The 23,353-nt window shown below is 46.7% G+C and overlaps 1 protein-coding gene across 2 annotated transcripts; it reads left to right on the top strand.

The window, feature by feature from the left end:
* The first annotated feature begins 93 nt into the window (after positions 1 to 93).
* On the top strand, positions 94 to 23,278 carry LOC130386293 (ubiquitin-protein ligase E3A-like). Of its 2 annotated transcripts, none has more exons than XM_056595115.1 (13): positions 94 to 377; positions 1,142 to 1,186; positions 2,381 to 2,724; positions 5,026 to 5,336; positions 5,900 to 6,274; positions 6,523 to 7,089; positions 11,550 to 11,694; positions 17,845 to 18,050; positions 19,280 to 19,444; positions 20,453 to 20,608; positions 20,801 to 20,874; positions 21,288 to 21,431; positions 21,973 to 23,277. In XM_056595115.1, exons 1-13 carry the CDS (start codon positions 262 to 264, stop codon positions 22,091 to 22,093), a joined length of 2,769 nt encoding a protein of 922 aa, XP_056451090.1. In that variant the 5' UTR covers positions 94 to 261; the 3' UTR covers positions 22,094 to 23,277. The 2 variants fall into 2 exon arrangements, with proteins under 2 accessions (XP_056451090.1, XP_056451091.1); XM_056595116.1 differs by lacking the exon at positions 94 to 377 and adding an exon at positions 400 to 789 and having other exon boundaries at positions 21,973 to 23,278.
* The last annotated feature ends 75 nt before the right edge of the window (positions 23,279 to 23,353 follow it).

Below are 23,353 nucleotides of genomic sequence, written 5' to 3'. Positions count from 1 at the left end.
GTTGCAGAATAGAGTTAATACATCATCTCGGGTACTTCAGACACTGGTTTAGAAAAGAGGATGAATTTTATCCCAGCGTGAGCCTGGTCCTGCCGCGGTGCATTGTGGGTCGAGGGTTCGACCGCTGACTGCTGAAGTCAAGATGGCGGTAAACATCAGAAAAAGGATAGAACACGCCACAAAAAGGCCTTGAATGAAGTTTTAATTTAATATTTAACACCTATCAGCCAGGACGGACTCACCGGTATTTCGGGAATATACATGCACCGACAGAATAACAACCGCGGGAGAAAGTGTCGTATGAATCCCGACGAGAAGGAGGACCGTGAGTGTGCGCCACCGCAGGCCGAGAGCAGCCCCGCGGGAGGGTCCGACCGGTGGGTACGCGCCGCAGGAAAGAGCCGCGGCTTCATGGCGGAGGCCTGACGTTAGCTTTAGCCTCTCTCTCGGGCTAACTTGCTTGTCAACAGTTATTGATAAGATTATCAATAACTAATGCTTAAATGTAATAAATATTGTATCAAGCACTTATAATATGACACTTTTTTTTTCTCGCAATAGTGAGTGGTATTGTTACATAATTAAAGCAAAATGCAAGATGGTTGTCTAGCGTTAGGACCGTTAGCTTAGCGAGTTAACATTAGCCGCAGCTCAACGTCATACACGCATCCGCCTGTTAGCGGCTAGTTAGCAAGGCAGCTTGTTTGTTAGTAGGTCTGACAACTTTGCTTCGGCTGAATGCAGTGAGCACCGTGTCACCGCATCACCGTCACCGGTGAAAACTACGAGGTGAGGCGGGTGTTTAATGGGTTTGGACGCGGCTCATGACTTGGTACCACCGGGACTTATTGGGCCTGATGTGTACCCGTCCTGGGGTTAGGAGGGGGGATGGCTCTGTGTGAAACACCGGCTCATGTGTCGCATGCCCGCCCGCAGCCCGGCTCTGCACAGCCCGCTCAGGTGCCTCATCACAGAGGTACCGGGGCACGGGTGTCGGGGAGCGCTGCTGATGGTGCACAGCACAGAGCGTCATTGGAAGCCTGTTTGTTGCAGTTATCTTCGCACACGCACGCACACGTACACATGTATTATTGATACGGTGATTGATGGGATGGTTTTTTTTTTTTTTCTGTTCCTTCAGAGAACACGACGAGACTCAGGCAGAAAACCCCGAAGCAAGCCGAATGTAAGCACAAAACTGAAGTGTGTGTGTGTGTGTGGGGGGGGGGGACGACACTCTGTGTCTCTATCTGTTTGTGTGTGTGGCTCTATCTGTGTTTGTGTGTCTCTCTCTATGTCTGTGTGTGTGTCTATCTGTGTGTATGTGTTTGTGTGTCTCTCTCTCTATGTCTGTGTGTGTGTGTCTGTTTGTGTCTGTCCGGCTGTCTGTTTGTGTAGCTGTGCACGCAAACAGAAGTGTGTGTGTGTGGGTGTTCCGTTTGTGCAAGTCGGTCTGTTGTGTGTGTCCTGTTTTTGTTTGTGTAGGTGTCTTCCCTGTGTGTGTGTGCCTGCCTGCCTGTTTGTGTATCTGTGCAAGCATACAGAAGTGGGCATTTGTGTTTGTGTGTTATATGATCATATATTGCAATGCTTGGAAAGCGATCTCCTCTTGCTGGTTTACAACAGACAGCCAGGTTTGACTGCTTTACAGGACAACTCCCGTTGATAGTCTGTGTATATCTTAAGCATCTCGGGGCATGGATGTATTGTAGAACATGTGACACTTCTCTTCACTCTGTTCGCCTGATGTGGTGTCAGACCAGTAAAAACGTCTGTGACAGTTCACAACCCTAAACCTTAACCCTTTATTGAATTCCACATAAATTAACCCTCAGGCTCAGTCATTAACATTTACATTTAGGTGGTTTTGCTCAAGCTTTTATCCAAAGTGACTTCCAACCATTCATACACACATCCGCACACCGACGGCGGCGTCGACCACTCAGGGCGACAGCCAGCTGGTCAGGAGCAGTCAGGGTGAGGCGTCTCGCTCAGGGACGCCTCACCCTTCAGGTCACCAGTCAACCCAATCTACCTCCTGAGATACTGTGGCCCCGACCTATATAAAGCCTGTAATGGTCAGGAATGTTCACTACATTGTTTTAAAAGTTAGAAACTTCATTTTGGAGTATCGAGGCTTTCGCGATAATATTCCAAATTACAACCCTTGATTTTACATTGTTGTGTTGCTTATAGAATAACAACGTCAAAATATAAACTCATCGAAACCCCCATCCCTTCCCTTCATAAGTGGCGTTTAATGCAGTGTTGCCAGATTGAGACGGATTTCATGCCCAACTTGGCAACACTGGTTTCCTGACGTTAGTCTCCTGCTCCCTCCCTTCACACTTCGCGTTTCCTCCTCCCCCTCCCCTCACAGGAAGCGGGCGGCCGCCAAGCATCTGATAGAGCGCTACTACCACCAGTTGACCGAGGGCTGCGGCGATGGCGGCTGCTCCAACGTGGGCTGCGCCTCGTCCCCCGGCTTCCTCCGCACCGACAACAATGCGGCCGCAGTGCGCTCGCTGGAGCTCTACAAGGCGGGGGCACCGCTCTGCGACCCCCACCCCTCTAAGAAGGGCACCACCTCGGCCCACGTAGAGAGCAGCGCACTGGCGGCTGCCGCCGCCGCTGCCGGGGGGGTTAGGGGAGGGGCGGAGGCGTGCGGGAACAGCCGTGTGAACCACAGGGATGGCGGGCATTTTGTGCGGGAGGACTTTAAAGGTGAGGTGTAGCCCATGTTGGTTGGTGTGTTGGTTGGCTGGTCTGTTGTAGGGCTGTGCGTTTAATTGAATTTGATCGTGATTTTAGCTTCAAACGATCACGAAATTAACTAGTCTTCTAGTTTTTCGATATATTCTTTTTTTAAATGTATTATAGAAAGGGCAGAACAGCCGGATACATATCTGTATATTATTTTAGATTGGAACAATTTCTTTTTGTGTATTTTTCTAAGGCGACATTTCAAAGTTCTCAGTTCCAAAGTTTTTTTGGGAGAGACATGCTGAATAAATGCAACATGTTTTCAAACTCAAAAATAATCGTTTGACTAATCGTGATTTCAATATTGACCAAAATAATCGTGATTATGTTTTTTCCGATAATCAAGCAGCCCTAGTGTGTTGGTTGGTGTGTTGGTTGGCTGCGAGAGGGCCGCCTCTAACCTTCGACCTGGGATTTTGGAGTGAAACCGTGACGACTCGAGGCGTCGTTTTGTCTTCTGCGTTTACTTTTACGATTAGGGTGTTTTACCTCCCTTTGTGCGTGAGGACTTTAGAGGTGAAGTGTTGTTAGGTGGTTTTCCCTGGCGGTCACGACAACGTATGCATGTTTAATGTCTACTAAGCCAGAAAAATCTGCCAGCGGGAGTATTCATGTCCACCGAGAACACCTCTCAATAAGTGTGTGTGAAATGGCTCGTTAGCGCTGAAACTTTTCTTCCATGGAACAGTTCCAAGTCGGTGGTGCTGAAGTGCGGAAGTCCTGCCTCCCGGCTACCCGCAATGTTTACATCTTCTCAGGGGCGTGAATTTACCGACGCACACGCAAAGCATTCGACTAAATGCGACAGAGTGGGCCTGCTGACCAATCACAGCAGACTGGGATGCTCAGGGAGGGATCAAGCATTCGATTAACGCTGAAGGTATCAAATGGACTTTCATTCCACTCTATGGTCCTCATCATGGAGGCTTATGGGAGCGGCTCATCCGGATAATAAAAAAGATCCTCTACTCCGTCACAAGGGAACAGACCCTGGATGACGAGTCTCCAAACAGCTTTATGTGAAGTAGAGGTGATCATGAATGACCGGCCAATCACGTTCTTATCTCAGGATGTGAAGGATCTAGAACCTCTGACACCCAACCACCTGCTTCAAATGAAGCGAAAGCCTACTCTTCCACCTGGACTCCGACAAAAGTGATACCTATTCCAGAAGAAGATGGAAACTTAACAAACCCAATACATAGCTGATAGCTTCTGGAAACGCTGGACACGCGAGTACCTCCCATTGCTACAGGAGAGACAGAAATGGAATAAGGTTAAAAAGAATCTAAAGTATGGAGAAATAGTGCTGATTATTGATGAAAGCTCACCACGCAACTCCTGGCCCATGGGCAGAGTCACGGTAACCTTCCCCGACAAAAAAGGACATGTACATCGGGTCAAGATCAAAACACAAAATGGCACCCTGGAAAGGCCCATCACAAAGCTGTGCCTTCTACATGACATGACCTGATGAGACAGGCCTTACCTATGCCCTTTTTTCTTATTGGAACCCTGAAACCTTAGTTCAACCTTTTTTTCTCTTTTTCTCAAACAAGCACCTTTTTTTTTTTTTTTATGAACTTTGTAAATGGACCATTGGAACTACCTTGGATTATTTTTTGGCTCATTTTTGAAATTCTATGGTCAATCTTGAATATTGTCATAAAGGACTCTTGAGTGTATGCTTCCTATGCAAATGTATGAATTGTCCTATACCGGTCAATTAGCGACCAGACTGTTGAAGCCATTACACTGATTTGTGTTTTACCTATGTCATATTTATTATATTCATGTGAGTAACTTATAATGAAACACTATTGATCATTGACGTGAAATGATGATGATGATGATGCAATGATGATGTCAGGGGGTGGTAACTCTATATGTAGACGTCACCTCAGCACAGGTGTTTGGCTAGAGAGCGGAAGGGCAAACGATTTCCAACCGCATTACGAGTTGAAGCGAGTTTTCTGTTTTAAGATGAGTTTAATTTATTTGCTGTTACGGTAACGCATTAAAAGATCGCATTGTGACACTACTAAAGGATGAGTGCGTTGATTTACTGACCGCTCCTACACTGGCCTTAACGCGACATGATACAAATCAGACCGTTTTTGAAAGAAATTGGTTTTGCAGAAATTAACAGTGGGAGGATAATAACTAATATTTGCTACCATACAGGCATGTTACCCTATTCTAGTCGTGACCCCAAATGGAAATATTAACCCCTAAAAAGCATGATATCACCCCCCTCTCCAGACGTGAGCTTCCTGACGGAGGACAAGGTGTACGAGATCCTGGCCCTGTGCGCTGCCAAGGACGAATACTCGCCTCTGATCCGCGTGATTGGGCGAGTCTTCTCCAGCGCGGAGGGGCTGGTGGCATCGTTCCGCCGGACCACCCCCCCAACCAAGGAGGAGCTTAAGTCCCTCCAGGGCAAGGACGAGGACAAAGACGAGGATGAAAAGGAGGTGGAGGACCAGATGGAGGAGGACCCGCCCGCCTCCTCATCGCTGTCGCACGTCGCCGGGGGTGAGGGAGGCGGGGGAGGACCCACGGGGGCCGACGAGGTAGGGCTTGGAGATAAGGAGGGGCTTTGATCGTGGTTTTGGTTTTTGGTGAAACAATCTCCAAATGAATATATATTTTTTTTAGTGTATTTATTTTCATTTAATTCATTTTTATTTTCTTTATTCTGATTCATTTAATTCTATAATGCTTTATAGAAATTGAACAGCTCGATACATATTTGTACATTCCTTTCGATTTAAACCTTTTCGATGTGAAGGATCGTCTTTAATGATTTTCTTTGCAGTGTTTTTTTGCAGAGAAATGTTTTCTCAAAACACATAAATAACCGTTTGAATAATCGTAGTCGTCATCTCCCCCTTTACCCCATTAAGGCCATGTCCTGTCTCCCCTCTCTCTCTCTCTCTCTCTGTTTCCCCTCTCTCTCTGTCTTCTTTCTGTCTCTCTCACTCTCTCTCTGCGTCTCTCTCTGTGTCTCTCATCTCTCTCTGTGTCTGTCTGTCTGTCTCCCCTGTCTCTCTTTCTCTCCACCCTTGCTCTCTCCTCCCTCTCTAACCCTCGACCAAAATAATCCTGATTCTGCTTTTCCTTCCCCTTAATGCAGCAGCCCTGGGCGGACGAGGTGTCGGTGGACGTGGAGGCGGTGCGGCGGGTCTATGCGCGCCTGCTCTCCAACGAGCGGGTGGAGGCGGCCTTCCTCAACGCGCTGGTGTACCTCTCGCCCAACGTGGAGTGCGACCTGACCTACCACAACGTGTACTCGCGCGACCCCAACTACCTCAACCTCTTCGTGATCGTCATGGAGAACAGCAACCTGCACAGCCCAGAGTACCTGGAGATCGCGCTGCCGCAGTTCTGCAAGGCCATGAGCAAGCTGCCGCTGGCCGCCCTGGCCAAGCTTGCCCGGCTGTGGTCGCGGCAGGGTGCGGCATCGTTGCGGCGCATGCTGGAGACCTTTCAGCAGCTCATCACCTACAAGGTGAGGAGGAGTCACTGTTACGGTTTTACCTTTAGTGGGTGCTTTTAACCAGAGGAAGTTGTAAGTAAGTGGGCTATACTTACACGCTAATGGGATAGGCTAAAGGGGATAGGGGAGTAAGACGGGTGAGGGGGAGAGGCTATGCAGACTCTAGCTGACCTCTGACCCCCTAGCTGACCTCTGACCCCCTAGCTGACCTCTGACCCTCTAGCTGTCCTCTAACCCTAGCTGACCTCTGACCCCTGCAGGTGATCAGCCATGAGTTTGGCGGACGTAACCTGGTGAACGACGACGAGGCAGTGGTGGGCGCCACGCGCTGCCTGAAGATCCTCTACTACGCCGACGTCCTGGGCGGGGAGGTCGACACAGGCCACAATGAGGAGCCGGACGACGAGCCCGTCCCCGAGTCCAGCGAGCTGACCCTCCACGAGCTGCTGGGGGAGGAGCGGCGCAACAAGAAGGGCCCCCGGGTCGACCCCCTCGAGACAGAGCTGGGGGTCCGGGCCAGCGACTGCCGCCGACCCTTGGTCCCCTTCGAGGAGTTTGTGAACGAGCCGCTGAACGAAGTGCTGGAGATGGACAAGGACTACACCTTCTTCAAGGTGGAAACGGAGAATAAGTTCTCGTTCATGACCTGCCCCTTCATCCTCAACGCTGTGACGAAGAACCTGGGCCTGTACTACGACAACCGCATCCGCATGTACAGCGAGCGACGCATCACGGTGCTGTACAGCCTGGTGCAGGGTCAGCAGCTGAACCCCTACCTGAGGCTCAAGGTGCGGCGCGACCACATCATCGACGACGCGCTCGTACGGGTAGGTTGTGCGTCGTCGACTCGGTGCATTATGGAGTGATTTGAAGTGTTTTTTTGTGCAGGGATTAGAGTTAGGGTTTGTGGGATGATGTGGTTTTGGTTGGAACCGGTCTGAAATATCGGAGGGTTTTATAGGACGATATTCCCCCGAGTCCCGAATTATGGTTGGGATTGTGCGTTATGGAGGGATGAGTATGTTTTTTGTGCAGGGCTTTGAGTTGGGGTTTGTGGGGTGATGTGGTCAGTGGTGGGACGGTATATCAGATGGTTTATTTTATTGGACGACCAAATCCGAATTATGGTTCAGATCGTGCGTTATGGAGAGATTTGAAGTGTTGTTTTTTTTTGTGCAGGGATTTCAGTTGGGGTTTTTGGGATGATGTTGGTTGTAGTGATGTTTATATTAAAATTAACTATTCATATGCTATATTCAAAATGCATTGAAAATGTATCGTTAATTGTCCCGCGTTTACATGGACACTTGTAAGAACAGCTCAATCGGAATAGAAAATTATCACATATACGCCTCAATCGGAATACAGGGGGTTCGCAGTAGTTTGCATTTGTTCCATCTGTACTTTTATGCACACCGAACTGGACCGCTGTCAAGGAAAGTGTTTTTTTCTTTTTTGCATCGTTCACGTCTTTCTTAGCACTCCGAAAGTAGTCCGCTAACTTATCAACCCCAGCGTTTCCCGTTACTAATCTACGTCAAAGTCTTTGGTGGACTATTTCTCAGCTGAACAACACAACGAATGGTAATTGTAAAAAGACACAACGTGTGAAGATATTTTTTGCATTCGTTTTATCGATTTTATTTATTCACGTCATCGACGAAATTCTTAATGATCAATTAGTCGATCCTCGATTAATCATGCCCTTCCCTAGTTGGTCGGACAATACATCGGATGGTTAATTTTGTCGGAAGACAAGTATTCAGAGTTATGGTTCGGATCGTGTGTTATGGAGGGTTGAGTGTGTTTTTTGTGCAGGGATTTGAGTTTGGGTTTGTGGGATGATGTGGTTGTTTTGGGTTTGAGGTCGGACAATATATCGGATGGTTGAATTTTATCGGACGGTATTCCCCCGAATCCCGAGCCATGGCTTGAATTGTGCGTTACGGAATAATGCAGGTCATTGGTTCGTTTAGCACATGGTTTTAGGAAGCTCAAGCAATATTTGGAATATCGGCCGATATATTGATATCGATAATCTTTTATTCCCTAATTTAGGCATCCGTCCCTAAAATCCAGTATCGGTCAGGCTCTATTTTGTAAACAACCTTGTATTTGATTTCAAGCACTCCGAGACCGGATGATACATTTACTGATATGACTTGTGGAAAGAGATTGTCTGACTGCTAGAAGAAACAATGAAGGGATGAAAATCTTGATTTCTGGCTGTTCTTAGCGGTGTCGTGAATACATGTTTACGTTTTCCAAAGAGAGATTCTAATACAGCTGAATTGCCAGTCACATCGTGTGTGTGGGTGTGGGTGTGGGGGTGGGTGTGGGGTTGGGTGTGTGTGTGTGTGTGTGTGCTCCAGTGGGTGGGTGGGTGCTCCAGTGGGTGGGTGGGTGCTCTAGTGTGTGTGTGGTGGTTCTATCCTCATCTCCAGTGGTGAGCTCTAGTGTGAGTGGTGGTTCTGTCCTCATCTCGTGTGAGTGGTGGTTCTGTCCTCATCTCTAGTGTGAGCTCTAGTGTGTGGTGGTTCTAGTGCTGAGCTCTAGTGTGAGTGATGGTTCTGTCCTCATCTCGTGTGAGCTCTAGTGAGTGATGGTTCTGTCCTCATCTCGTGTGAGCTCTAGTGAGTGGTGGTTCTGTCCTCATCTCTAGTGTGAGCTCTAGTGTGAGTGGTGGTTCTCATTAGGGATGTGAATATCTCAAATTTTTCATGGTCGAATAATCAGTGGGTGGTATTAACGAATAATCGATTATTCGATGTGTGCCGACATTCACAAAGGCAGCCATGGATCATTGGCAAGAAATCCAGGGTTTCCGCGGGTTTGTTGAAGGTATTAAAATGTAGTAAATGAAATTAGCCCAAATTAAGGCCATTAAAAAGTATTAAACGTCATCTGACAAGGTATTACATTTCCAACAAGGAAATGTCCTATGAGTTTTTCAATTTGTGTAATTTAAGGCCTATCTCCTAAAACTACTAAAAATTGCGTGGATTTATTTTTATGTTGCGAGTAGGACCTGAGCGATATCAATGATGTCAGGTGGTGCGTGGCGCTGAAACAAACTGGATATACCCGGCTGGCTTGCTGCCAAACCACTTCGCTCGTTCGCTTCTGTTAGTTCAAATTCATTTGAAAGACAATAATGGGGAAATGCTAATTTTCGGTCCTCTGGCTGGAGCAATCGATATTTAAAGAATGATCGCAAAAAGAACATTTGTTTGACCGGTTGCCATGGTTATATCAGTGTGGTTAATTTGCAGTTGCAGTGTTAATTAGTGATGTCGGCTTACTGTTACATTAAACTGTAATCAGAAAACACGGTTATATGTTACCCTATAGTATCTGTGGTATAAAGGCTGGGATGAATTTCGAATTATCTACACTTTATGTTGAAAGTATAGACCGTCGCGATTCCCATTCAAACTAATGGCGCGGTGATTATTCTACAAAAAGAGTTGATATATTGTGAAAAATGCATTGAACTGTATTCAGAAAACGCGGGCATATGTTATAGACCCTATAGTTTCTGTGGTATAAAGGCTGGGGCGAATTTCGAATTATAAATGTGTACGCTTTATGTTGAAATTATAGACCGTCTCGATTCCCATTGAAACGAATTGCGCGGTGATTCGGTCTTCAAAACAAGAGCTGGTAAATTGTGAAAAATTAATTAAACGTTAATCAGACAACGCGGTTAAATGCTATAGGCCCTAGAGTATCTGTATAAAGGCTGGGACGAATTCGAATTATAAATATGTACATTGCATAACGTTAGCTCTCTGGATCATAGCTGAGCGGACTAGAATACCTCCCCTTGCCAAGTCGTAGCTAAGGTCCGTCCTATTTGCTGGAGGAGTGAAGAACGTTTCCGTTGCATAAGAACCTTACGGGAGGGTATGATTGTTCCTGGTATTAGTCAAACCCTCAGGCGTTACCAGGGAAACAAATGTATGGCTTTTGAAAAACTTTATATTTGGATTGTAAAACGCATACAAATATAAATGACTGGTCTTAATTTATTTTCGTTTGCAAGTGACCATGGTATACTATATGCGGGATAAGGCCCTTCAAGGTATCCATTATCAGGAATTAATGGCCTTCGCGGAGGCAACCGTCGACATGGAGGCAGGCCTCCAGGTCGTCCATTAATTCCTGATAATGGACACGTTGGGCATTATCCCTTACATTTTCCTCTGTATTGTGTATATTGTTTTTCTGTACATGATTATAATAATAAAAAAAACTAATAGTGCTACATAACCAACATTAGTTCCATCCGTTAATCTAGTGTGAGCTCTAGGGTGAGTGGTGGTTCTCATGACTTTCCTCATCTCTAGTGTGAACTATTAGGGGTGGGAATCTCTTGGCACCTCACAATTCGATTCGATTCAGAGGTCAATGATTCGATTGTAAAAGGATTTTTGATGCATCTCGAAGCATTTCTTTTTATGAACATTTCCATGCGGGATTTAAAAATATATATATATATATATCTGAATTTGCTACTCAGTTTGCTAATCACTTCCTACTTTTGTGATGATCATTAAAGAAATCAACAGATTAATTACCTTGTCTAATATTTTATTAGAGAAAAGGCTTTGTCACAAATATGACTTTCAATGAACAATGCAATAATCAATGCAGCTTGCCTTACAACACATCTTTCTAATCTTTATTTTCTATGTCATTAAAGTACAAGATGCTGTTAGTCAATTATAAGAATAAGAACTTGTTTGTTGTTCTTGTGTCTGGCTGTGAATTTTACGTGCACGCTATGCGTAGGCTGAATCGCAATCGTGTCCAGACAAATCTGATTGGCCAAAACACATTGAAGATAAATATAATATTAAAAAAAAAAAAAAGTCATATATGTTTTTTTTTTTTTATTCCGATTATTAAGAATCGAGACGGAATCGTTCTACACAGAATCGCGATGCATCGAAGAATCGATTATTTTTCCCACGCCTATGAGCTATAGTGTGTGGTTCTGTCCTCATCTCTAGTGTGAGCTATAGTTTGTGGTGGTTCTGTCCTTATCTCTAGTGTGTGGTGGTTCTGTCCTCATCTCTAGAGAGTGGTGGTTCTGTCCTCATCTCTAGAGTGTGTGGTTCTGTCCTCATCTCTAGTGTGAGCTCTAGTGAGTGGTGGTTCTGTCCTCATCTCTAGTGTGAGCTCTAGTGTGAGTGGCGGTTCTCTCCTCATCTCTAGTGTTCGTGGTAGTGAGCTTTAGTAAGTGGCCGTTCTCACGCCTCTCCCCCTCCCCCTCCCCCTGTAGCTGGAGATGATCGCCATGGAGAACCCGGCCGACCTGAAGAAGCAGCTATACGTGGAGTTCGAGGGCGAGCAGGGCGTCGACGAGGGGGGCGTCTCAAAAGAGTTCTTCCAGCTGGTGGTGGAGGAGATCTTCAACGTCGACATAGGTGGGTGGAGGAGGTTCATGTTGTTCACAGGTGGTGAAGAGCTGATGGATTAAACAAAATCAAACCAACATTTTTGTGATTGGTTGCTGTCACCGAGATCAGGAAGATTCAGATACATTTTTCATCTAGAATTCAATAGTTAAATAAAGATATATCAATAACTGCATATATAAATCTCAACACATCGGCCTGGCCTAAAGGAAAGAGCAGTTTATATGTTGACTGATTCCAATGTTGTGTTGGTCAGACTATAGAATGATTTATTGCCTGTTTAGTGAATAATCCAGAACATAAGGAACTTAATAAATTAAACAAATCGCATACTATACGACGCTAAAACCTAGCGGAACGGAAAACGTTAAACGCTAAAACGAAAACGTTGGTAGAATCTGTCTCCTGAGGTGTCTTAAACCCTTGTTGAAGCAGGAGATCTAGTACGTACGGGTTTCACGAAAAAGATACGTGGGCGGAGGTCATGAATGTCGTAAAAAAGCCAAATTGAATCATTGATAGAGCTGGGTATCCCCCCTGATTTCCCGAAACGATTCGATCTCGATTCATTATAAATTTTATCGGTTAGGGATACAATTGATTCTCATAGAACTAATGCCGTGAATTGAACAGCTTTTTCGCACGTCTACATTAAAAGATCGATGATGGGATTTTATAAATCTATATCAGAACCATCAAATGAAGATCAATTTGAGTCAGAATAAACGATTCGATTTGAACCCAGCCCTACTTATTCCGTTTTGCGTTCCGCCCAGTTTTATCTCGACTTAGTCCACGTAATCGACCAAGAAGAAAATTACAGCGATACTGCCTTCTTATGCAGTATGGCGCAAGAACGCAGGCGCGGTTGCGGCATGCCTACATGCTTGCGCAATAGTCCTGTGTCTTCACTTTCACTGCTGGAGTTTGTTTCAGCATATAGCTGGTTTATCTGTTTGTTTGGTCTGCTTGACTTTGTAGACCTGCATTGGCTTTTGAAGTGGTTCTGCTTCTTCACAAGCTCTCATTCCACACTGTACGAGATAGACGCTGGTAGCATGAAGCTGTCACTGCATCTCAGACATCGCTTTCGAAGGCATTTTCCAAAGCCAGTCCTTATGACAAAAAATGCCAGCGGTGGAACAAGATGAGAAACCTCATCACTGTTTACCTGTGTAAGGAAATGGTTCCCTTTCAAAATGTCGATAGAAAGGGCTTTAAAGATATGGTCAAAACACTCAATCCCAGGTAAGCGTTACCTGCCCGCACACTCTTCAGCCAAATTGAGATGCCAATATGATACGGCAAGGACCTCTCCTCGAGCAAGTGGAGAAAGAAATCCATACTATTAAATATTTCTGTTCTTCAGAGATTTTTTTACTTCAGAATAGATTTTTCGTTTAGCTGCCTAACCAGTATTTTACCACTTCAGAAACATTTATCTATCCAAATTAGAAGATAAAATTAACATACTGCAGGGCTCCAGACTGCGACCAAATGGTCGCGCATGTGCGACCAGTAAATTTGCCCTTCTTTATTTTACACGTTAAACGTGAAAGGGCCGCGTCAATGAATCCGGAATCTTTAGCAGGCTAATGAGTGTAAGAAGGATAGGGAATGGCGCTAATGTGTCGAGGGGGAGGGTCCTAGAGATTATCGAGTGCGCGTAAACGTCTGTGCGAAGGAGAAAGATTTCACAACCTGCTACGTGCGATTACAATGAGCAAGCAAACTATTGACTTGTTCTTCCGACCTTTGGCCAGGCTGCCAGTGCAAGTCAGTCCTGCACGGGTCTTATTTTACAAACCCTGCACCCGCCCGTACCCGCAATACTTCAAACCGCATCCGACCCGTGTTCCGACAGTAGCCTGACCAGACCCGACAGTAGCCCGACCAGACCCGCTATAAATTGATATCGACACCCGACCCGCACCCAATGGAAAATTAGAAACATTAGATGGGAATTACACTATCTGGTGTTTGGCTTGGTGCTTTAGATTGTTGTGCAAAAAAAGCACATCATCCACTGTTGACGGTTTTAGTTGACTCCTCCGCTCCTGATTATATCCAGCACCGGTGAAGTCTCGCTCGCAATCGCAAAACCTGCGCTGTTCAGGCGTCCAACCCGACTCGTTTCATCCAAAGTGTGCGGGTCACCCGAAACCAGTGCAGGACTCTGCTTCAGGTGCCATAAAGGGCTTTTCACACGGGAGGCGTTTGTCGGGCCTGATAATGCATTCTCTATGGAGAGGCGAGCGGGCAGAGAGGAGGCTCAGCGTCCTGTCAAGCGGCATGACAAGAGGGCGCCCTCCCGTGAACCTGTCGCTTCCGTACTTGTCGACGCATGCATGCGCAAACCTGGAAACTGTTGGGATAGATGAGAATCACAATAAAATGTGACGATAAATTTGAAACAGCACATTGTAATTTCTGCATCTATTATCAAAATAGTTATTAGTAATACAGTGGAAAATAGTAGAAATGTGAATATGTGGTTGGCATGTTGATTAACGGTGTGTGCCCCTAAAATGTCTGGTTGCGCCCCTAAGATTTTCAGTTAGGGGCCATAGTGCTCCTAGTTAAAAAAAATAAGTCTGGACTCTGGAGCCCTTTATTGTGCTATAATACCGTTACCGTCTATGCCTCAAATCATACCGTGATATACATTTTAGTCCATACCGTACTGCAGGGGTGTCAAATTCAAACTAACTGAGGGCCATGTGGAGGGCTGTGAATAAAATCAGGGGCAGTTTTTCCATGTGTGTGGGTAATTCTTACCAGCAAAACTGATTAATAAAGCAAAATAGTATTTATCAAGCGCTGAACAATGTTTTTGTATTGATAACTGCACAATTAAACAAACCACATTTGCATCACAGTACTTTTGTCCTTAACAAAACAACAGAAAAGATCTTTGTTACCAGCAAAACTGATTAATAAAGCAAAATAGTATTTATCAAATGCTGATTTTTCTTTTGCATAAAATAACTTCTCAATTTAACAAAACACATTTGCATTACAGTACTTTTGTCTTTAACAAAACAACAAAAAAGATCTTTGTTACCAGCAAAACTGATTAATAAAGCAAAATAGTCAATGCAGCAAGTCGTATCTCAAATTGTATGGCTTACTTTGGAAACTTGAAAGGACAACAATAGGGCCTATAATGCCAAACCTAAGCAAAATAGGCATTGTGCTTGCTATTTAGTTAAACTCTTACCAGACACACACCTGCATGTGCATGTCTCTTACCAGACATGCACCTTTTCTTAGAAATGATCTTGTCTATTCTAGGCTTAATGTAATTTGCTATGGCCACTTTCAATACCGAGACCAGATGCTGGTCTGTGAGGCGGGATCTGTGGGATGTCTTATACCGTTTCATTACGGAGAACATCTGTTTGCACGAGTAGGTGCTTCCAAACATAGACATGATGCGTGCAGCGTGAAGGCGAAGCTGTGGCATTGATTCAGGGAGTAGAGGTGCAAACTCAGCAGCCCCAATTGACTGGTAATGGGTCTTCAGAGCACCGTTACATTGCAATTTAATGAGTTCCAACTGCAAGTGCTGAGGTGCAGTGTCAACCAGAGTTCCCGTTGTCCGGTAATTACCGGTCTTGAGGAGGACCGAAAATTCTAAATGACTCCGGTCAGAATGACCGATTGGAAATAAGGCCCCGTCCACACGGAGCCGAAACGGGCGATGATGCGCTCCACTTTTTTCTGTGGAGAAAAAAGTGGAGCTCAAAAACGAAACCGGATCGTTTTATGCGGAACATTCAAGGCGCTGGTTCTCCACAGAAAAAAGTGGAGCGCATCAACCCTGCGCGCATACAGCATGCGCGCTGTATACAAACATTCAGTCGAGGAGATTCAACCTTTTAAATTGAGCAGAAATATTTTTGAATGTGTTCATTTGAATTGTTTTTAAATATGCTGCAGTAGCCAATTCATGTAAAACAATGAGGGTTTTCATTGTAGCGTAGCCTGTGTGATAAAATAAATAAGTTGTTACATTTCGTGCACTCGCTCAAAGTGATCGCTATAGACTACCGTAGGTTTATGAACTAAACGGCGGCAAGCTAAGGAAAGCCAGCGGCAAGCTTTGCGGAGTACTGGTATTTAACAACCATGGCGAATCAAAATATGATCACACACTTCTTCTTCTTCTTTATATAGCCTGCCAATCAATTTTTTTAAGTGCAATAAACACGGACAATATCCGGCCGATTTTTTTCCAATTTGACCGGTAAAATGAAACCTTCCCGGTCACATGCCCGGCACCAGATTCTTCTAGCGGAAACACTGGTGTCAACATCAATTGCAAATGGATTTGCGAACAGATCAAGGTTGAATTTCTCGAATCCAAAATCAGCAAATCTCCTGCTGAATTCCGCTTTGAGCGTGTTCAGTTTGTCAGCATACACTTTGGTCGGGAATGGGATGGTGACTGTGTCACTGACTGGCAAGTAGGAAAGTGAGCCAAGTTGCCTTAGCGCATCTGGCCCTCCCATAGACGCAGTTTCATTTGAAACGCCTTTACTGAGTCTCGCATTTCAGTGATCAGCTGCTTTCGACCCTGGAGTTTTACATTCAGGGCATTGAGGTGCTCCGTTACGTCACACTTAAACGCCAAGTCGCTCAGCCACTTTTCATCCTCAAGCTCGGGGATGACCTTTTGTTTGCTTTCCATGAAACGAGCGACACTTTCCCCCGACTCAACCAGCGCAGTTTTCCTCCTCTAAAAGTGCCCTGAATTGCCGGCGATTCAAGCCCCGTGAACGAATGAAGTTCACCGTTTTGGTTACAACTGTCATTACATGTCCCATGCCCAACAGCTTTCCACAGAGGGCTTCCTGGTGGATGATGCAGTGGTAGTTGTGGAAGTTTCCTCCCGTGTGCCCCATCTTCTCTCTAACCAAACCGACCAAACCACGGACCTCCCCGCACATCGCAGGCTCACCATCCGTTGTCAGCCCAACAAGTTTATTCCACTGCAATTCTGATTCATTGATGCACCGTTCCACTTGTGTGAAAATGTCCTGTCCAGTAGTTGTCCCGTGAATCGATTTTAAATCCAAAAGTTCCTCAGTGACGGAAAACTGAGCATCCAACCCCCGGATGAATATGGAAAGCTGGGCAGTGTCCGTCCTGTCCGTACTCTCATCTGCAGCCAACGAATATGAAACAAATTCCTTGGCTTTAGTTTTTAGCTGGGTCTGTAAGTTGGAGGCCAGCTAATCCACCCGACTAGCCACAGTATTTCGGGAGAGGCTGATATCTGCAAATGCCTGCTTCTTATCGGGGCATACAACATCGCATACCTTTTCAATGCAATTTTTAATAAACTCTCCCTCTGTGAACGGCTTGCATGCTCTTGCTATTTCCTCCGCTATTATAAAGCTTGCCTTCACAGCTCCCTCACTGACTGTTGATGTGAGTAAACATGTTTTGCTGTTGTTGAGGGTTGCATTTTAATTCTTTGACTTTTTGCAACCGCTGTTCGATGTCCATTTTTCCATAATGCTCATGCTTCGTTTCGAATTGCCTCCGAATGTTATACTCTTTGAAAACTGCCAATGACTCTTGACATACGAGACACATTGGCTTTTTTTTGTTTCCCTCCTTTCTTGAAATTGTCGATATTCATTGTCCACTTTCCTTTTTTTGGCCATTGTTTATGCTAGCTAGCAACCTTTGGAAAGGCAGATAGCGTTTACGTTGTTTGTATTGTCTCTGCGTGAGAGTGGAGCACAGGAGTGGAGCGCGGGAGTGGAGCGTGGCAGCGGAGCGCTGCAGCGCCTCCTGTGTTTTAATGTTGTATTGTCATGGACGTAAATTTAAACACCAGCGCACGGGCCACATTATATTGATTGTCAGAATTTATTGGCGGGCCTGCTTAAAAGTCGCGGAGGGCCGTGTCTGGCCCGCGGGCCTTGATATTGACATATGTGCCGTACAGCCTTAGCATGCCCAACACTAAATGGAAATATCAACAAATTGGCAACCCCTGCATAACACCCCCTCGCAACAAATAAAATAGACACAATGAAATAACAAACACTTGAATTTTTTTATATTAGTCATTTAGATCAGTTTTACCAGGTATGTATCCATTTTAGTGCCCGCATATTCTAACATACCATCTCGGGTCCGCAGGCATGTTCACCTACGACGAGACCACCAAGCTGTTCTGGTTTAACCCATCATCGCTGGAGAACGAGGGGCAGTACACTCTGATCGGCATCGTGCTGGGCCTGGCCATCTACAACAACTGCATCCTGGACGTCCATTTCCCCATGGTGGTCTACCGCAAGCTCATGGGCAAGAAGGGGACGCTCAGAGACCTGGCCGACTCCAACCCGGTACGGGTTGGATTTATTACGGGATGTTTTTTGTTTTCAGGAGCTCTCTCTCTCTCTCTGTCTCTGTCTCTCTCTCTCTGAATAAACATCTCAGTTTATTGCAGTTGATGCCCATCAAAGCAGAGTAATTTGGCGTAAAATGACTTTCTTTCTAGAAACTACAGTACTATTTCAACGACATAAAATGGCAAGTAGATGTGTGTGTGTTAGTCATGACAGGGTTTGCAAAAATCTCGCCAACGATTTGAAAGCCAAGGCGGTGAGGATCTGAAAGCAGGCTGAAGTTTCACTTCAACCCAGGAAAGTCTGAGCGAAATCCCCTAAGATGCCTTATGCCGCATTTCCACTGCAGGGTGCGGAACGGATCGGATCGCAAAGGTGCGGTAGGGAGGGGGCGGTATAGCCCAGCTCAGTTCCGAGGTTGCGTTTCCACTGCCGACAGTACCCTTGGTGGTAGGCCGGATGTCGATCGCCGCGGCAGCTACGTAAACATCGTAAACAACGTCTTCCTCCCCAAGAATGCAGACGAACGTCTCCACCTCCTTGTTCGCCCAAGCAAGCTTTTTACGCGACATGTTAATTGTAAAGAATAATACCTCGAGGCTACTGTTTGTTTGTCTTTATCCCCGCGTCACCCGGAAGTGACGATTCTGTCCAATCAACGGAGGGGGGGTGTAGCTAGAATTTCACGGGACCCTTTCAGGCGTCTGGTCTCGTTTTGGGTACCGCAACGGAGGAGTCCCGAGAATGGGGCCGGAACGGGTACGGCAAAGTCCGGGTCACGCCCACTTTTGGCGGTGGAAACGCGACCCGACCCGCACCTTTGCGATCCGATCCGTTCCGCACCCTGCAGTGGAAACGCGCCATTAGCCTTGAGGAAGATGCTAATGGTTCAAAGAACAGCTGCATATCAACATGGCTGACCTGTGTGTGTGTGTGTGTGTGTGTGTGTGTGTCTGTGTCTGTGTCTCTGTCTGACTCTCGCTTGCACTCTCTCTCTCTGTCTTGCTCTCTGTCTCTCCTCCTGCAACAGTAGAAGGAATAATTCTTGCCAAGAACAGTTTAATATATTTATTTATTTTTGGGAGCTTGAAATTTGAAGAAGCAGAATAGTTTGGCATAAAATGACTTTCTTTCTAGATACGACAGTAGGTCTACTATGTAAACAACATAAAATGGCTGCACAAGGAGAAGGATGTAAAAGTGAATCTTGTCTGTCTGTCTCCCAGGTGCTGTTCCAGAGCCTGACAGAGCTGCTCTCCTACGAGGGCAGTGTGGAGGAGGACATGATGATCACCTTCCAGATCTCCCAGACTGACCTGTTCGGGAACCCCCTGATGCACGACCTGCGGGAGAACGGGGACCAGATCCCCGTCACCAACGACAACCGGAAGGTGAGGAGGCCGCGCTTCACTTCGACCGTGGCGCTCTACCGTCGAAGAGAGATTAACACAAACGGTTCGAAGCACGCTTCGGAAGTGAACCGCCCACCCTAGCTTTAACTGGGATGGGGCCATCCCCCATCCCATTTATTCCAGCATTCAACGGCAATTCCAGTATCCCAACCACACTCACAAACACTCTTTTATGCAAAGCGTCTTAAGAAACGGCCACACTGAACGCGTTACGCGTGTAGAAAATCATAATTTCTGCATAGGGAACCATTGGTTTAGGCGCGTAGATGCGTTACACACTCTGCTAAAGCAGAGCGTTAGCCGTGTTTTATGCACCTAAATAACGCACCTACGCGACCAACACACCTACGCGCAGAGTTCAAGGAATTTAACTTTTTAAGCTCTTACGTGTGACGTTTAGCTGCGATAGCCAAGCAGCGTTGAGCTTGACCCGACGTCACTGGCATAGAGACGAAGGACAGGCGCTCCGCAGCTGATTTGGAGCGCCTGTATCATCGAACAGGTCATCGAACATGGCCCCAGTTCCTCACCCAGCTATGAGCGCCTACGGAGGATGTCATGCACCCAAACACGACGGCGTTTGGGTTTCCTACTCTCCTCCAACTCCCAAACAAATACAGCGCAGCGATGGTGGTGATCTCAGCCGTGTTTGCGGAGCAAAAGAAAAGTAGCGGGGGAAAATAAGTTTTGGGCGTGCTCATCGAGCTTTGTAGGCGCGAGAACCATTTTTGTGACACAATGATCAAGCGGCAGGGTAGCCGCGTTACGCGTGTAATGCGTTCAGTGTGGCCGTACCTTGAGGATTAGTACAATTCTCGGAATTTTACAGGAAAAAACTAGAGACTGTACGGACAATCTCGTTTTTTTGTGAAACAAAACGTATGATTTAACATCCAACGTTCGAGAACTTTTATATTTGCCATTCTTTTATTTCTGTCATATTTGTATTTCTTTAATGGCACTCTTATTGTGGCGGCGGCGGTGCAGGAGTTCGTGGCCCAGTACGCGGACTACGTGCTGAACAGGACGGTGGAGAAGCAGTTCAAGGCCTTCAGACGAGGCTTCCACATGGTCACCAACGAGTCTCCGCTCAAGTACCTGTTCAGACCGGAGGAGATAGAGCTGCTCATCTGTGGGAGTCGGGTGAGGAGAGAGGGGGGAGAGGGGAAAGGGGGTGAGAGGTCGGAGGAGTGGGAGCTGAGAGAGGAAGGAAACTTCTCCATCTCACTCTCTTTATGTCTCTGTCTGTGTCTCTGTCTCTCTGTGTCTCTTTCTCTCTCTTTCTGTCTCTCTGTCTGTGTCTCTCTCTCTTAACTCTCTGTCTCTCTCGCTCAGAATCTAGACTTCTTGGCTCTGGAGGAGACGACAGAATACGACGGCGGCTATAACAGAGACTCCCGGATCATCAAGTAAGATAAACACAACACATGAAGGGCTCAGTTGTGGTTCCACGTCGACGCAACGCAAGGACCACGCAGACGCTTCAACGCAGTCGAGAACCTGTTGTGGTTCTGCGTCGGGTTTCAGCGAGCGGACCAATCACAGCCCTTGCTGCTGCGTTGCCTCGACACACGGTTAACATATTTGGGAGGCGCACGTCAGGACCTTGTTGGGGTCACAGAGCGAGCCGAAAGGACGTAAGGGGTCCGTAACCCCCTTGCGTTGCGTCGACGAGGAACCATAATTAGCCCTTACGTGTGCTTACATTAAGTGCCAGGATGTACAAACACACAATAAGTGTGTATATTACGTGCCTACATTAAGTGTGTACATTAAGTGCGTACATTAAGGTCATACACTAATTGCCCTTTCCCTCCCTCAGGGAGTTCTGGGAGACCCTGCACTCGTTCGGAGACGACCAGAAGCGTCTCTTCCTGCAGTTCACCACGGGGACGGACCGCGCCCCCGTGGGCGGCCTGGGGAAGCTCAAGATGATCATCGCCAAGAACGGCCCCGACACCGAGAGGTAAGGGCCCCTATACCCCCCCCCCCCGGCCATGATGTCTGTGTTGATGGGAGGACCTAGTGATGGATATACTGTTTAGCGTAACACCTAGCCTGTTTAGCCTAGCCACCTAGCCCCTTTAGCTTAGCCCCTTTAGCCTAGCTGCCTAGCCCCTTTAGCTTATCCCCTTTAGCCTAGCACTGACTGCAATGTTAAAAGGGGCTAGGTGGGAGGGAGGGAGGGCGGGTTTGGCTGGGCGCGGGTGGTTTCATCTTCTCAGTGCCTTGCTCTAAGGTGCTAGGCTAAAGGGGCTCAGTGCTAGGCTAAATGGGCTAACAATAAGCCCCTTTTTAACATAGCATTTAGCCCCTTTAGCCTCTTAAGCATCTCACCTAGCCCCTTTTATTCTAGCACTAAGCCCCTTTTAACATTGCACTTAGCCCCTTTAGTCTAGCATCTACCCTCTTAAGGCCAGCACTTTTGCCTATTACTTAGCCTACCCCCTGTAGCCTACTTTAGCCACTTACACTGTGTGTGTCTCTGTACCCCCCCCCCCCTCCAGGTTGCCCACCTCCCACACCTGCTTCAACGTGCTCCTGCTCCCGGAGTACGGCACAGTGGAGAAGCTGAGGGAGCGGCTGCTGAAGGCCATCACCTACGCCAAGGGCTTTGGCATGCTCTGAGAGGCCCTGCCCCGACCCCCATCCCCAACGTTACCCAGCCCTCAAACCCTGTGACCCCGCCCATCTCCACCCCCCACCTCATCACACACACCGCAGTCCTGACCGCCGATAAAAACACACAAAAAACCACAAAAAAATATGAAACGAGGACATGAAAAAGGGGATTTAACCACAGAACCGTGCGCTGTCAGGGTGGGGGGGCTATGGGGGGGCAGGGCCATGTGGCTGGCCAACCACGGCTCAACAAACCCAGTAGTCCCGCTAGTCGTTGCTACTACTGCTACAACGATTATTACTACTTCAACTACTAGCCCCGCCCAATTCCCTAAGCCACGCCCCCGTCCCCCCCCTCCGATGTGAACCCCCCATCACATACATACTTACTTGAATGTGCTACGGCAACCATGGCAACCACGGCCCTCCCAAAAAAACAACCCAGGCTTACCCCCCTTCTTTTTTCCTTTCATTTTTTTTCTACGTCCACAGAGGATTTCACTTTTTTTTCGTAGTATTTATTTGGAAAAAAGATATCGGGTTTTTCGCATTTTTTTCATTATTTTGTTTTCCTTCATGGTGACCTTTAATCCCCAACCCCGGGGGTGTGGTGTATGTGTTCGGCACGGTCGGCATGGAAATGGTGCAGACTGCGGACAACGCATCGGAAATGGAAAACCGGTCAATGACGGAAAATTGAGCTAAATCCCGACCGATAAAAAGCGGCCGAAGTCTGAAAAACGAAAAGAAAAACGACAACGACCAAACAATCCGACTTCGTAGGTCTTTCCTCGCTTTGTACAAAGATCAGTCCGAAATAAATGTTTTGGTTTTCCTGTACCCCCCCCACCCCCCGACCCACCCAAGCCTCTCCTACTATAGCATGTGGAACGCACCATTTTAACTAACAACGTCGACCCCACCCCCCCCCCTCTCTATTTGGACCGGTCCGCGGAGAGACTTAAGTCAGAGCGGTGTAAGTGCACTTAGACATTTTCAGAATGTTTCCTTTGTCCGATATTTTTTTTTTTTATGCATACGATTTATTGTTTTGTTCTTGCCGCACATTGTGTCCTATTTCGAAAAACACGTTTTATTTCCATGTCTTCCTGTGACGACGATTCTCAATAAAACGAAACCCAAGAACACAACAGTATTGTGTACGCTGAGGGGACCCTCTCTCTCTCACCCCCCCCCCCCCCTCTCGCTCTCTCTCACTCACTCCCTCTCTCTCACTCTCTCTCTCACTGTCGCTCTCTATCTCTC

This window comes from Gadus chalcogrammus, chromosome 7 (genome assembly GCF_026213295.1).
Source record: "Gadus chalcogrammus isolate NIFS_2021 chromosome 7, NIFS_Gcha_1.0, whole genome shotgun sequence".
Classification (NCBI taxonomy): domain Eukaryota; kingdom Metazoa; phylum Chordata; class Actinopteri; order Gadiformes; family Gadidae; genus Gadus; species Gadus chalcogrammus.
Note: the sequence above shows the minus strand (reverse complement) of the source record. Positions and strands in the feature narration are given on the sequence as shown.

Excerpts from the sequence above, each read along its gene's own strand:
- LOC130386293 (XM_056595115.1), top strand. The coding sequence starts at position 262 with ATGCACCGACAGAATAACAACCGCGGGAGAAAGTGTCGTATGAATCCC. Across the intron at positions 5,337-5,899 it reads GACCCACGGGGGCCGACGAG|CAGCCCTGGGCGGACGAGGT; the intron begins GTAGGGCTTGGA and ends CCCTTAATGCAG. Across the intron at positions 20,609-20,800 it reads TGCTCATCTGTGGGAGTCGG|AATCTAGACTTCTTGGCTCT; the intron begins GTGAGGAGAGAG and ends TCTCTCGCTCAG.